This window comes from Schistocerca cancellata, chromosome 1, assembly GCF_023864275.1.
Source record: "Schistocerca cancellata isolate TAMUIC-IGC-003103 chromosome 1, iqSchCanc2.1, whole genome shotgun sequence".
Taxonomy (NCBI): domain Eukaryota; kingdom Metazoa; phylum Arthropoda; class Insecta; order Orthoptera; family Acrididae; genus Schistocerca; species Schistocerca cancellata.
In genome coordinates, this window is record NC_064626.1 from 421,652,509 (window position 1) to 421,669,764 (window position 17,256).

At 39.6% G+C, this 17,256-nt stretch overlaps 1 protein-coding gene across 1 annotated transcript in view; it reads left to right on the top strand.

Annotated features, from left to right (window-relative positions):
• LOC126176053 (alpha-aminoadipic semialdehyde dehydrogenase-like) overlaps nt 1-17,256 on the top strand; it is a 67,734-nt gene that overhangs the window by 13,598 nt on the left and 36,880 nt on the right. The window contains exons 2-3 of the mRNA XM_049923189.1: nt 6,608-6,824; nt 10,754-10,971. Coding sequence (XP_049779146.1) covers nt 6,608-6,824; nt 10,754-10,971 — 435 coding nt within the window. The remainder of the gene's footprint in view (nt 1-6,607; nt 6,825-10,753; nt 10,972-17,256) is intronic.

Here is a 17,256-nt window from a genome sequence, read left to right on the forward strand (position 1 = left end):
TTATCCCTGCTGATTACTGCCCTCTGCTGGCTGCCGTCCACTCCCCCCCCCCCCCCCCAATCCTCACTGCAACAAACTGCTCAGCCATTAAACATACTGCTTGCACACCCGACCCGATCCATCGACCTTGGTCTCGGAAGAGATTTCTTATGGGCTTTTACTGTGGCTGATGCAACAGACGCCATCCTTGCCACTGATTTTATTTCTCACTACAGCCTCCTCCTCAACCTAAAAGACTGCTGTATTGTTGATACCAACTTCCATCATTCCGGGCTGTGTCAGTCCTCCCCACCATCTCTTGTTCCATCAAACAGCTCTCCTACTCTGGCCATTTTCCAACCTTCTCACCACATTCCTCCTCCTCACCCACACCTCCAAGTTCTTTGTGAGGTTCACCTTGACATCTGTCACTACAATATCAGGATGCCTGGGCCACTGGTTTCCTCCTGTCCCTTTGTGCCTGACAAATGGAGAGCCATGCAGGCTGAGATTGAGGCAGCAGTCACGACAGGTGTGCTCCACCACTCCAACAGCCTGTGGGTTTCTGTCCTACATCTCATGCCAAAGAAAGGCAGTATGGGCACCCATGCATGGACTTCTGAGCTCTTAACTCCAGAAGGGAGCCCAATCCTTACCCTGTTCCACTATTGCATAGTTATAGAGACGGCTCATGTGGCATAACCATTTTCAGCAAAGTGGTCTGCACAAAAATATTCACACAGTTACCAGTTGCCCCTGAGGACATAGAGAAGATGGCCTTTATTATATATACCTTTTGGTTTCTTCCTGCCATTTAACCTCCAACAAGCTGCCCAGAAATGGAAATGTTCCCTCAACAACATCATACAGGATGTTTTGAGATGTTTCACCTATTTTGACAACATCCTTATTTAGTCACATGGTCTCAAGGAGCACTGACGCTGTCTCCAGGAGGTATTCTCTCACCTCTACAAGTAGAAGTGCATTTTCAGTGTTCTGGAGTCCAACTTCCTGGGGCACAGGACACCATTCATAGGCTCTCGCCCCATTGACGAGAAGGTCTCTGCTGTGTCCGATTTCTCACATGCCACTATATACAAGGATATCTGCAAGTTCTTCAGGGTGGTAAAGTTTTTCAGGCGCCACCTAAAGGACACTGGAAGTATGCAAGCGCTGTTTACAGCTGTCCTGGCAACCAAACAAAAGGCAACAGGCCTGTTCCCTGGATGCTACAAGTGTCGAGCAGTTTGAACCGACAATGCACAATTTCTCGCAAGCTGCCCTCCAAGCATACCCCCACCCCACTGATCCACTTGCAGTTATCACCGACAAAAGCCAGTCTGACATAGGTGCAGTCCTGCAACGACGTCTTGAAAGGATTTGGTAGCCCTGGCGTTTTTCTCAGTGAAGCTCATGGAGCCGCAGCTACATTGGGCCACAGAGCTCCTCACGGTGTACAAGGTGGTTAAGTATTTATGCTCCTCAGTGTAGGGGTGCCAATTTGAAATTTTTACCAACCATCACCTCCTGACAATGGGTATTTGCCACAAAGAGGGCATGTAGCTCTCACTCCGCCAATTCAGGAAGCAGGAGTATATTGTGCAGTTCCCCACTGAAGTCTGGCATATAGCCAGAATGGACAACATAGTCACCAATTGCTTTAGCTGATCATGCACCCTTCCCACTCCCCTTATTTATGTGGCCCTCACAGCTGACCAGGTTGCCAACACCAAACTCCTATGGGTGCAAAGTGACATAAATGTAGGTCTCAACCCAGAAACATGCACAATACTAGGTGCCCACGAACCCATCTGGTACAACATCCATGCCAGTACTGACCACTCTCAGAGTATGCTTACCCATTTCTTCCCCTGGATTTCTGCAGTTGCTTGACCTGGCCCACCACTGTGTTGGTACTTATGCCGCATTCATGCAGGAGTGTGTGGTTTGGCCCAATATCCAGCACAACTGCACCAACTGAGACAACACCTGCATCCCATGCCATTACTCTTAAATAGGCAGAGACCTGCATACCCCCATCATCTCTTTCACTCCCATTGGATCATTGCTTCTCCCACACATATATGATATTGAAGGCCCCCTGCTGTCGTCAAATGGCCACCAGTGTCTGCTTACTATCATCAGTAGGTTCACTCAGTGGTCTGAAGTACTAGCTCTGTCCAACATAGGTGCAAACACAGTGGCAAAGGCTTTCATAGATATGTGGGTCTCATGTTTTAGGTGCCGCCACCAAATCACCATTGACTGCAGGTGGCAGTTCATGTCTTGTTTATTTAAGAATCTTGCGCTAACTTGCAGCAAGCACATTCACCTCACAACAAGCTGCCATCCTGCTGCTAATGACATGGTGGAGTGATTACACAGATCTATAAAAGCTACCCTCATATACGACTCTACAAGTTGATCTACTTCTCTTCTTCTAATCCCTTTAGGTTATCAAGTGGGACAGAAGGCAGATTTGGGCATGCCCACTGCCAAGCACATATATGAATAGCTGCTTGTCCTCCCAGGCAACTTCACAGAGCCACATCGCCTGGCACCCATGACCTGCATCCCAGTCTTCATGCAGCAGTTCCACAACTCAATGGTGTGCCTGCACCTGGTACCTCACAGATGACACAGTGAATGCCAGCCCTTCATACACCAGGATCTCAGGCACATGTATGTGTGTGATGCTCTGGGTAGATGTCTGCCATCTTCCCCTCCATCTGCACTTCTCAGGTCTGCACCCTGTTCTCTCACATGGCGCAAAGACATTCTGCTTGTGGCTCTGTAGCACCACAACCGAGGTCTCAATTCATTGCCTGAAGCTGGCATATATGTTCAGCTTCCTGAGCCCGTGTGTGCCACCAGACATCAAGATCAAGGTGGTGCCAAGCAATGGTGACAGTGTCTCAACCAGCACTGCCGATCCAAGTGATGGCCTGTGGGACCCCCAGAGAGGAGGCTGCCTAGCTGTTTGCCCCACTGACTAAGCCGACACAGCCGCCAATGGTGTTAGCCCTTACCCTGGCCATAAAACCTGAGTCATCAGGCAAGAACATTGAGCCCCTGGCACTGAAGGGTTGTTCACCACTGCTGTGGTGACATGTGACCTGGCCCACCAGCACGGGATGCCCACAGCAGAGGCCCATGGCACTATATCACTTGCACAGGATGAACTATGCACCACCCACCATTTGTCACCTGGCCACACATCAGCACACTATCACCTCTTTTGCCAAACCCTGCCCTGCACTTCACCATGGACCATCATATCGGTGAACTGAGGTGCAATGCCGCCACCTGCCCCATCTGACAGCCCAGTGATGCATTGTGTGAGTGCCAGGCTCACAGCAAGACACTGCAAGGTCCACTGTGCACACCATCATCACACCTGCATCCACAGCATAAACAGCCAGCTGACTTCACACAACAGCCAGCCGCAGGGACCATGATGCTTGTTGTCACCACCTCTGCCTTCACCTCCACAGCTGATGCCACACCTCATCAGCACAACACCACTATCAGACCAGGGGGTCACAGCCAGTGGCAGTGGCACTACCACCACCACCACCACCACCACCACCACCACCACCACTACCATCACTGTCGCTGACTCTTGCCCACCATTTCCTTCTCACAGGGAGAAAACTGCGTGGTGACATGCTACAGTGTAACAGCAGATGACGTGGATTGATCGCAAGCAAAATGGACTGAAGTAGAGGAATCTCTCTCTGCCACACACTGCCTTGGAGCAGCACCAGAGTTTTTCTGGAGAGAAGCATGCAGAATTCTCAGTAACAATTGTATCACAGTGGATATTGTGTCACATGTCGTCTGATTGCCATACTTTACCACAATCATGGCCCCAAATTTTCTTTTCTTGTATTTGCTAAGTATGGAATAGCTGTGTATAATTTTAGACATTTGTGATTTGTTACTTGCCACTCACTGAAACCTTCAGATCTGTGAGGCTACTATGTGCTATAGGAATTATTTATACTGCATCTATTTTTATAGCTATGTAACTAAAAAATGGTTCAAATGGCTCTGAGCACTATGGGACTTAACAGCTGTGGTCATCAGTCCCCTAGAACTTAGAACTACTTAAACCTAAGTAACCTAAGGACATCACACACATCCATGCCTGAGGCCGGATTCGAACCTGTGATCGTAGCAGTCGCACGGTTCCGGACTGAGCGCTTAGAACCGCTCAGCCAGCTACGTAACTTTATGTGTTACTGTTCCTCTATTAAGAAAGATGATGAGACTTATCAAACAAAAGTGCTGGCAGGTCAATAGACACACAAACAAACACAAACATACACAAAAAATTCAAGCTTTCGCAACAAATGTCTGCTTGTGTCTGTGTGTATGCGGATGGACATGTGTGTGTGTGCGAGTGTATACCTGTCCTTTATTCCCCCTAAGGTAAGTCTTTCCACTCCCGGGATTGGAATGACTCCTTACCCTCTCCCTTAAAACCCACATCCTTTCGTCTTTCCCTCTCCTCCCCTCTTTCCTGACGAAGCAACCGTTTGTTGCGAAAGCTTGAATTTTGTGTGTATGTTTGTGTTTGTTTGTGTGTCTATCCACCTGCCAGCGCTTTTGTTTGGTAAGTCTCATCATCTTTCTTTTTAGATATATTTTTCCCACGTGGAATGTTTCCCTATATTATGTTCCTCTATTAATTTTTATATAATTGGGCCCTGTTCCAATAAAGAGCCAAAAAATTCAAAAGTACTTTCCAAGTCCTGTTCACCTTTCTTTTCTTTCTGCTAACACCTGTACAAGCTAGTGCACCATAGGGATATGTGTACAAGGTTAGTAAGGAAAGTATTTTCCACAATATGCAATCAGTCCTAGTTCACTGTTTGTACGAACTGTTACAAACAATTTCCTTTTCCTTGCACATGATATTTTGTTATCTTTATGGGAAACTGAGTTATAAACATGGCTACAAATCAGAGTCCACTTTTTGCTGGAAGATGTCTCTTTAACAGATACTATAGAGATATAAAGCAACTACATGGAAATCTTTTTAAGGACAAAGATATTAACTGAAAGATATTTGTTTCATGTGGACATTTCTGAGCTCTATTACCTGTGATAGAATTTTATATTAATTTATTAATGTGAATGGACAGAAATGCTTATGTTCAAGGCTTAAAGGGAGACATCAGAGATGAGCTGCTACTTTTTTACCTATAGGTTTGAACAACTCATAGGTACTATGGAGATGCTTTGGGACTTTATTTGAGACTCCCTGGAGGGAAGGCAACATTCTTTTCCAGGAAAACTACTGAAAAAGTTTAGATAACCAGTATTTGAAGCTGACTGCACAACAATGCACTTTCCATGTAAGGACCACGAAGATAAGCTAAGAGAGATTAGGGCTTTTATGGGGGAATATAGACAGCTGGTCTTCCCTCATTCTATTTGCAGTTTGAACAGGAAAGGAAATGCCTTGTAGTGGTACAGGGTACCTTCCATCATGCACTGTATGGTGCCCTGCAGAATATAGATGTAGATGTAGAAATTTATTCTGAAAATGTACAATATAGTATTGATTGATCAACATTAAATATTTTTGAAGTAACTGTTGCCAGTGTGGCACAGTTTGCATGAAGAATTTTCCATGAGAAAGCTTTGTGCAAGACAGAAGTCACATCCACTGAAAGCTGACAAGAGGGAATTGTGAAAATTAATTTCTCAGCAAAGCCGTACGATTAGAAAAAGAATATAACTTATTTTTATTTCACTACTTCATGCCTCAAATATACAGTTTTTCTTTATCTGAATGATAGAATGTGTGAGAAGTATTCCGGAGTGGAAAAGATTTTTTTCCCCCCTCTTGTGTGAATAACTTGTAGTTGAAAATCATTATGAGTTCAATAAAGATGTTCTGACAAGTACAAGGTATGTATTTCACAGACATTCCAAAATCATACTTCAGAGATGGAATCCACTCATTCGAAAAAAAGCTGTATATAATTCACTGACCTGAGATGTGACTATATGAACTACATAGAGTACATTTTTTACCCAAAGTATGCAGTCTTTCATTTCTGTGCTGAGAACTCCCACCTCCACCACTATCCATCTGCCCTCAAGCCTAAGTATATTAGTGGTTTGCTTGTTCAGGTAGGAGTATATAAGTCTAAGTTTTCTTGAAACTACTAAGAATCTGTGCAACAGAAACTTGGCATAGTTGCAAATGATGAACTATGGTATAACAAGTCTGATTTACTGCAACAGCTACAAAAGCTAGCTACACAAACTGTGAATAATATAAGAAACAGAGAGGAAGATTATAGTCTAGTGTGGTGGGTATGGTCTATATATGCTAAATGACACACAAAAATTATCACTTATTACATACTTACTATTTACTGAAGCATGTAAACCTGTGTATAGTGATCAGTTAGGATTATTGATGAATGTCTAAAATTCATATACTGTATATGTGAAAATTGTTTTGAAACAAACTATGCTGGCAACCTCCACTTCCTCATTTGTTACATTGTGAAGTTTCAGTGTTAACCATTACAGCTCAGGGATAAAGTTTTGTTAGACAAGTTGTATAGCTCCTAGCACATTTACCAACAAGAGTCTGCTTTTGCAGGTAATAGCTTCAATCTGTCCAGGAAATGGGAGGCCCATAGCCGAAGTTCAGCAGGGAAGCATAAAGGACTACAATGAGTGTGTACAGGAAGCCAAGAAAGCCTGGCAGATATGGGCTGATATACCAGCACCCAAGCGTGGGGAAGTTGTACGACAGATTGGAGATGCCCTAAGAGAGAAGCTGATACCACTTGGAAAATTAGTATCCCTTGAAATGGGTAAATATAATTACAGATATGTGTCTCAATGTACATTTCATTATTCAGATATGCCCATGTAGTAATTTCATGACAGGACTGCTAAACCCACAAACAATTATATGGAATTGAATACAAATATTACTTTTGATGAAAGTTATTAAAATTTCAGAACAAGAGAAAAGTGTTTACAAGCAAGGTGGGTATCAGAAATATTTAGTTCCACCCTATTATAAATTTCAGTAAGGCCATCTATCAAGCAATACACATGCTACCTCTAATCAATGTGAGACTTTTGAGCTACAAAATTTATTTTATTTTATTGCAAGTTCTGTTGATTATAGCATTAGAGTTGCCAGAACATGGAAGGAGTCATTGTTTTTATAATATTTACAATCATTAATTTTTCATAAAATTTACAATAATGGATACGGTAAATTACAATATAGCAAATTCATGTTAATAATTTATATCAACCAATGTTACAACATAATGCACGAAAATAAATAAGGTACAGAATATGAGACATCAGAATTAATATTTATGCTTACACTATAAGACATTGACATTAGCAATACCATAATATTTGAATAATAATAATAATAATAATAATAATAATAATAATAATAATGGCGTGCGACAAGGCCTCCCGTCGGGGAGACCGCTCGCCTGGTGCAAGTCTTTCGATTTGACACCATTTTGGCGACTCGCATGTCAATGGGGATGAAATGATGATGATCAGGATAACACAACACCCAGTCCCTGAGCGGAGAAAATATCCGACGCAGCCGGGAATTGAACCCGGGCCCTTAGGATTGACAGTCTGTCGCGCTGAGCACTCAGCTACCAGGGCGGACATAATATTTGAAAAACAATATATCTTTAGAGCAAAAAATAATTCATATTTATACACACACATATTTATGTTAAAAAAAAGTTACTGAATGAGTATAATTCTTCTAATCGCTCTTGAATTTAGGTGTTTCAAGAAGAAGACTTTTGATGTCTCTAGGTAGAGCATTGAAAACTTTCATGCCTGAATAACTGCTTCTTTCTGCACAAGAGTACAGTTACTATGTAAGTCCTGTTTCAACCTTGGATTGTGGCCATGATATGCCCTATTGGTTTTGAAAAGAGAGTAGTTTTTAATAATGAAACATACAATGGGGATGATATACTGAGATGTCATTGTAATAACCTGTAGTTTCTGGAAAAGGTTCCTGCAAGACTGGCTTGGATGATCACCACTCATAATGAATATAACTCTTTCTGAGTGATGAAAAGCTTGTTTTTGCCAGGAGCTGATTACCCCCAAAGATGATTCCTTAAGACAAAAGTGCATGAAAATATCCTAAATAAGCAGTTATGAAGGCATCCTTATGTGTAGATGATGCAATTATACATTAAGCAAAAGCTGCAAAATGAAGGCTTTTTGCCAGATCTGAGATATGCTTGGACCAATCTAATTTGCTATAAATATTACATCCAAGAACTTAGCAAAGTCCACATGTTATATTTGTGTCCTCTTGTTCTTTATGTGTAACATGAAATTGTACATAATGAGTTTTTTTGACATTCAGTGAGAGTCAATTACAGCTAAATCAGTTGAGGAATTAAAAGAGGTTTCCAGATTTTTCCCTGTTATTTTATCCACTGGGAGAGAAGTATCATCTGCAAAGAGGGTGAACTTGCTCACTACAGTGGTTCAGAGTTGGAGGTCATTTATAAATATAAGAAACAGTAAGGGTCCCAGCACTGAGCCTTGTGGCATTCCAGTGTTGACTATGCTCACTTAGATGATGATGGAATTCCATTTCTGTCAGTAATTTTTACCAACTGTTTCCTGCCTGTCAACCCGTAAGATAAGATCACATAGAATTCTGATTATATATTATTGATATTGAGTCAGTCTTTGGGAGCGATCTGAAAGTTATTTTATTCTTGAAGAATCAAGTTTGACAAGATTGCTAGTAATTCTTTTTATTACTATTACCAGTTTTGACAAATCTATGCTGTCATCATTGGATCTTGTAACCTAGTTAGATGTATATGCTTTTTACAACACTGAAAGTCACATAGTGATTTTGCATCAAAATGTAATAAAAAGCGACAGGGAACACCAGAATGTCACAAATGAAACACCAGACAATTAAAACATACTACATATTGTGCTGATGTCCCAGAATACTCTAAACACCTGACTTGTCAAGTGATTAGTATATGCTCATACACTAATCACTTGACATATAGTGTCAAGTGATTAGTATATGCTGAGACATTAGCTGGTGTTTGCTGCCACTTTTTATTACATTTTGATGCAACATCACTATGTGTCTTAAGTGTTGTAAAAAGCAAGTTTGTCTAATAATGTTATAAGACAGAATGATGACAGCCTAGATCTGTCAAAACTGGTGATAATAATGAAAAGAATTACTACTGATCTTGACAAAATTGATTCTTCAAAAATAATATAGGATTCTGATTAGTATCAATTTTCTTTTAAGAGATTGCAGGATTTGATCAGTGAAGGAGAAAATACCATCATCAGTTGATAGGCTTTGCCAGAAACCAAATGTATATTGACTGAGAATGTTGTGGCTATTTAGGCGATCAGCAAGTCTCCTGATCATCAGTTTCTCTTGGGCCTTGGAAAAATTTTATAGCAGGTATATTGGGTAGTAATCTGTTACATCAGTTTTCGACTATTCTTGAAAAGTGGTTTCACCATACATATTTTAATATGTTGATGTTGGGATTAATTAAATATATGGCATAGTACTGCACTTACATAGTCAGAATAAAGCCTCCATCCTTGTGGAAATATTATCAACCCCAGAAGCATTTTTTATTTTCGTTTCTTTGATTTTCTTCTTGATCTCAGTAAGTGTGATGGGAGCCACATGCATGACCAAACTACTTGTCACATATCTGGCCAATCAGTCTGAATCTAAGTGACTCGCACCTCATTTGCCATTATATATGGGAAAAAAGGTCCTCTAAATTGTATAGAGAGACCAACTAGAATTTCTGCTGAAATTTAATATTTTTTTCTTAACAGATGATCAATGAAGCTACATCATTCTAACAAAAAAAGCACATGCATACACATCCAGCAATTACAGGTCCTGCAGACCATGCACTGCTTGCACAAACTTCCTCCATTCCTTTCTGTTTTGTCCTCAGTTCCTCCTGATGTCATCAATCCCCGGGCCTGCCGAGTCCTTCACCAGGCTGTCCATCCACACTTCCTTGGTCATCCTATGGAGTTTCTGGTGTTTGGTTTCCCCTCAAGTACCTTCTTCACCTGTCTTCCTTCTGACACACTGGATACTTTTGCTCTTCAGCTTCTGTAGGATAGTTGGTTGTTGCATCAAGGGATAGATTTCCACATTCTTCCTCCTCTTCCAATCTCCTTTATCTAAGTTCAGTTCCCATAGCTTCCTCATTACTATTCTTTCAAATATTAATATTTTTCCTTTTCTTGTTTAGTCATGCTCCATGTTTTTGAACCATAGATGAATACTGGGCATATCACTGTATTATAGTTTCTCACCTTAGTGTTCACTAATATTGATTTTGAGCTGAGCGTTCCCTGAAGGAATACCTGCATTTCACTCCCACAAAAATGTGTCTGTAACAATTTTAAAAGATGTCATTTCATGACAGCTGTGCTCAAAGAAAATTCTTTAGAAATCCTCTCTCTCTCTACACACACACACACACACACACACACACACACACACACACACACACACACACTTGAATAAACTGCCCTTTTCATTTCCAAATTTAAAATATATTTTTATAAATTTCATACCGCTTATATAATTATAATGATACCAGAGATATGTAGAACCACAGAGTTTCTTCTGATCTTGAGCACTGTTAATGGGTTGTGCATATCAGAGCAGTCAATAAAATCAGACTTGTTTCCTACTTTAAATTTCTAGGGAAGATACTGCCAGAAGGAATTGGTGAAGTACAAGAATACATAGATATATGTGATTATGCTGTTGGCCTGTCCCGTATGTTTGCTGGGAAACTCTTTCCCTCTGAACGTGAGGGACATCTTCTGATTGAAAAGTGGAATCCATTGGGAGTTATTGGAGTAATCAGTGCATTCAACTTCCCTATTGCAGTGTATGGCTGGAACAGTGCTATTGCCATGGTAAGTTTCAATTTCAAGTGTCTTATCTCTGAGTTTTCGGGAATTAAAATGCACATAAAATAGTAAGAATGTGTAATTGTATTATATGACAAAATGATTATAATGTACCATCTATGTCATAATTTACAGTTTACATATTTTCCTAAGCATGTATCAGTTTTACAAAGTTGCAGAAAATATAAATTGCAATTTTCAAGTGAGCAAAGCTTAAAAGTGATGTTATCATGCATAAATGAAAAATACAAAATTACATCTATAGATCTGCCTTGAACAGAGGATCAAAATGACTTAACATGAACTAAGACATACATATTTTATTGCTACATGGCTTATAGATTGGTTAGGCTACTAATCAGTTTGAATCAGCGAAAGGACTAGCAAGCATGCAATGACAATTATCTTATTCTGCAGGCACTTTAATTTAATATGCAGAAAAGAAATATTGTCGGCAGAAAACTTTTTTTTATTCCAATCTGGAAGCATAACATAGATCTCTCATGACACTTAAGGTGACATCCTTTGAGTCTGAACTTAAAAAAAAAATAAAAAATAAAAGAGAGAGAGAGAGAGAGAGAGAGAGAGAGATGTATTGCTTAGCAAGGGAGACTTGCAGAAACTTTTCTTACATTTTTTTTAAAGAGCAGATCTATTTGAGACTGAGGTCAGTTATATGAAAAAAGGAATATCTGCCAAGGATTGGCTAGAACATTTTTATCTTCCATCATAAAATTCTGTTACATAGACCCTTGCTTGCTGAGATGATAATCCTAGTCCTTCCCTATGATAAATCTCTAAAGCTACATCTAGGTATATACTCTCCTAACCATTGTCAGGGCTTTGTTCCATTGAGAGCGGGAAGAATGATTGTTTAATTGACTGTGTGTGGTGTAATTAGTCTAATATTGTCTTTGCATTCCCTGTGTAACCAATATGTAGCGGGATTGTACTATATTCCTAGAATATCAGTTGGTTCTGGTCGTTGAAACATTTCATGTAGGCTCTCGCAGGACAGTTGGTGTTTATCTTCAGGCATATACCACTTTCAGTTTTTCAGTATCTCCATGATCCTCTGTAATGGATCAAAGAAAACTGTGATCTACAAACTTGAAGCATGCTGCAGGTGAAAATCACTTTTGCAACTTGTCTTATAATTGAAATAAATGGTTGTAGCTTCATCATAAGTTGCATTGAGAAATATCTATTTTTTTTATTTATTGATGGTGACTAGTTTTGAATACCTGTGGTCACCTTCAAACCATCCTAAAGAAGAGATTACAGGTGACTTGACAATCTTATACAAACAAGGCATATATTCGTATTACTGTTGTTGTTGTGGTCTTCAGTCCTGAGACTGGTTTGATGCAGCTCTCCATGCTACTCTATCCTGTGCAAGCTTCTTCATCTCCCAGTACCTACTGCAACCTACATCCTTCATTCGTATTACTACAGTACGTTAATATATGTGTAAGCTATATAAATCTGTCAAGGTTCTGCTTTATAAGTTGTCTTACTAGACACATACCGTGATTTAAGTGTGACAAGTACAGGTGATAGCCCATGTATAGAAACTACTCCTGCAGTAATCAAAGCAGTATACAGCCGACTTAACACCAGCAAATTACACCACATATAATGGACATTAGAGAGCAGGTGTGCAGAGACGCCAGTGGTTACCAGGTAAAATTCTAGTGGCCACTGACAGTGGCACATGTCAAAGATAAAATGTTTACTGACTAAACAACACATTATCTTTCTTTTTATTAACTTAATATAGATTTAAAATCCTACAATCCCAAAAATTATTTCTTCTAAGACCACTCATTGTCTCCAGTGTGTTGAATTGCACCAAACTGCTATGTGTTACATCATTACATGACGTCACCTCCAGAAGACACTGCAGTTGCATGAGCTATGCTCATGTGCATAATATGTCCAGTCACTAAAAAATTACATGTGCAACTCAAAATCAAAAAATGTGGCAGCCCCACTTCAAAAATAAATTAATTAACCTGCCAATTTACAAGAAGGCTGCCCATTAAGCAGATCATCACCATGATAATTCATTGGTTCATATTCAGTCTTCTAACAGAGAAGAAAAGTGTCATATTGATTATAATAACCTGAAGCCACAACGTGCAACATTATGCTCAAAGATAAAAGAATAACTGCAAGTTACCATGCTCTAATGAGCAAAAATTTCATTTTTCCATGTTACATCAATATTGCTACTAGCACAACAACACAATTAATATTGAAGTAATAGGACATTTACAACAAATTTACATGGTTCTACATACTGCACTGCAGTGAGCAAAAATTATGTTTCTTTTTTACAAATTGACTCCATTGCACAACTAGCACAACAGCACATCCAATATTGAAACTTAAAACACAGCCAATTGGTGAACACCACATGGAAATGAATGCATTTAAAAAAATGTTTAAGGTACATCATAAAAATAATAAATCCTTTCATTTTATAGGTTAAACTTGTTATACAACTCAACTTATGATCAGTGCAAACTGGAGCAAAAGCACATCACCATATTAAAACATAAATAAGTTATGATAAAACTGTCAATTGGCAAAAACCAGATAGATAAGCAAAAATTACATTACTTAACAACATTTGAAATACATCATAAAATAACAAATCTTTTCTTATTGCAGATTAAACTTCTTATTATCTAATCTTGTCCATGGATGCCATGTATTAGCACACATAAATTGCATTACACTGTTTTCATACAGAAAAGACACGTATAGGCCAACCCAAGCTGCTGTGTACATGGCATAAATGATGACCCTCATTCACACTGCAATATCAGAAAAGCCATGACTATATATTAGTTGCAAGTGGCTAGAATACACCAAAGTATTCATGCGTTGCGCTAGACAATGATGCTTCATGTAATTGCACTACAGTGCCATAGCAGTCATACTTCTGTACTTTGCACTTAAAAAATAGTACCTAATGAAACAAAAGTTACTATGTATAATATACTATTACCAAGAATTCCTCATTCAACCACAAATTTCATTTGGGCATTTACCTGACTGCCTTGGTCCATGGATTTCAGCATTTCACACAAAAACAAGACTAGCTGGGTGTTGCATGACTAATGTTTAGTTTATCTATGATTGGTGGCATTGGAGAATGTCATTCTATTTAAAATACTCTATTAGGTTTGAGCTCAGAATATGGTGTAAGATTCTACAACAGATGGACGTATGGATCACAAAGGCACTGGACAATAGTTTTTTGGATCACCTTTCCTACCCTTCTTGTAAATTTGGTGTGACCTTCACTTTCTTCCAATGAAGCAGTAACAGATCTCAGCCACAAGTTTACCTTCTGTGTCTCCCACCTAAATTTATGTTTTCATACACTGACTTTATTATACCAACCCCCCCCCCCCCCCCCAGAAAGACACACACACACACACACACACACACACACACACTCTCTCTCTCTCTCTCTCTCTCTCTCTCTCTCTCTCTCTCTCTCTCTCTCTCCTATTTCTACATTCACATCTGCACTTTGCGAACCACTGTGAAGAGCATGCCAGAGGATGCGTCCCACTGTAGCTCTTTGATTGGGACTTTTTCCCATTAGGGAGTGATAAGTTGGGCATTGTAGTATTTTCCTAGAGTCATCATTTATAACCAGTTCTTGATACTTTATATAATACACTTTCCTGGGGGAATTTCCATCTATTTTCAAGAGACTGCCTGTTCAGTTCTTTCAACACTCTCCTGCAGATCAAACTAAACCTGTGACCATTGTGCTGTCCTTCTCTGTATATGTCCAATATATCCCTGGCAGTCCTAGTTGGTTTGGATCCCACACACTTGAGCAATATTTTAGGACGGGTCACACGCGTGATTTGTAAGCAATCTCCTTAGCAGACTGATTGCATTTCTCTAGTATTCTACCAATAAGCCACAACTCAGCCTATGTGATCATTCCACTTTACGTCCCTACTGTTACACCCTAGTACTTGTATGAGTTTACAAATTCCAACTGTGACTCATTAATATTATTTCCACAGGAAATATTTTTTTTCTTTTTGTGAAGTGCATAATTTTTGCATTTTTCAACATTTAAAAGAAGCTGCAAATCATTGCACCACTTTGACATCTTATCAAGATCTGACTGAATATTCGTACTGATGTGTTCAGACTGTATTTCATTGCAGATAACTGCATCATCTACAAAAAGTCTGAGGTTACTTTTAATATTGTCTGCAAGATCATTAATATACAACTTCAATAGCAAGGGATCTAATACACTCCTGTGGGGTACACCCGAAGTTATTTCTAGATCTGTCAATGACTACCCATCTAAAATCACGTGCTGCATCCTCCCTGCCAAGAAATCCTCAATCCAGTTACATATTTCATCTGATACCCTTTATAACCATACTTTTGGAAATTGAGAAATACTGCATCTACCTGACTGCCTTGGTCAATGGCTTTCAGAATGCCATGTAAGAAAAGTGTAAGTTGGGGTTCACATGATCTATCTTTTTGAAATCCATGCTGGTTCGCATTGAGGTGGTCATTCTGTTTGAGATACCTCATTATGTTTGAGCTCAGAGTATGTTCTAAGATTGTACAACAAATGGATGTCAAGAATTTTGTATGGTGATTTTGTGGCTCACTTTTCTTATCCTTCTTGTAGACGAGTGTGACCTGTTCTTTTTTCCAACTAGTGGGTACAGGTTTTTGTTAACGGGATCTATGACAGATTATAGTTAACAAGGGACTAACTCAGCTGTAAATAGAGTATAGAATCTGATAGGGATTCATCAGGCCCTGGGGCTTTGTTCAGTTTTAACTATTTCAGCTGTTTCTGAATGCTACTGACACTAGTATCCATTTCATTTATCTTTTCAGTTATATGGGAGTTAAGTTGGGGCAATATTCCTGAATTTTCCTTTGTAAAGGAACATTTGAAAATACAGTTAAGCATTTCTGCTTTTCTTTCCTACACTTAACTTCAGTTCCAGTCTCATCCATGAATGACTGGAGACTAACTTCGGTGCCACTAAAAGCTTTTACATATGACCAGAATTTCTTTGCATTGTTGTGAACGATCATTTGGCAGTATTTTGCAATGGTACTCACTGAAGACTTCATGCATTGCTCTCTTGACTGCCAAATTGTCTCATTCTGCAACTCTCTATCTATAGCCCTATGCTTTGTTTTATACATATTATACAGCAGTCTCTGTTTCTTTAGAAGTTTCTTTACAGTTACTGCATACCATGGTGGATCTCTCCCATTTTGCTCTGTTCTTTTGGGTACATATCTCCCCAGCGCGTAGTCAACTATTGTTTTAAACTTGAGGCATACTAATATCCTGAGAAAAAAGTTTCAAATTTCTCATTGAGGTATGAGACTGTTGTTTCTCTATCTATTTTGCTGAACATACAGCCTCTGACAATAAATTTCAGTGAATGAAGTCAGAACAGTTGATTGGGCAACACTGGCAACTCACATCGCTGCACCTGCATAGTGGCCAGTGTTGACAACCTGCCCCCGGTATAGTTCAGTTGAGCATTGTTTGTGTTCTGTGTTAGACCTGTTAGATGAAGTGCTTGTTAATGCATTGGTTCTGAACTGAGAACAGGACAGTGAATGAGAAAATGATCAATTTAAATGTTGATGGTGTAATGACAGCACCCAGCCACAAATTTACTTTGAGTTCCTTTATTCAAAGGAAACCGTTACCGGTTTCGAATCGTTGCGATTCATCATCAGACGGTTTACATGCTTTCTTTCTGACATTTGTTGTGTTTTTTATAGATCGTAAGTCACATACAACGAAAATCTGCAACGCAACCATCTGTGTGTGGCGTGTTTGTAATTATGTTTTATTTATATTTTAGGACAATTAATCTATAAAAAACACAACAAATGTCAGAAAGAAAGCATGTAAACCGTCTGATGATGAATCGCAACGATTCGAAACCGGTAACGGTTTCCTTTGAATAAAGGAACTCAAAGTAAATTTGTGGCTGGTTGCTGTCATTACACCATCAACATTGTCTTCAAAAACAGCCACGGTCTCCAACATGTCATCATATGACAAAATTGGATCAATTTAAAGTTTTGAAACTTCCTGGCAGATTAAAACTGTGTGCCAGACTGAGACTCGAACTCGGGACCTTAGCCCGCGAAAGGCAAATGTCCCGAGTTCGAGTCTCGGTCCGGCACACAGTTTTAATCCGCCAGGAAGTTTCATATCAGCGCACACTCCACTGCAGAGTGAAAATCTCA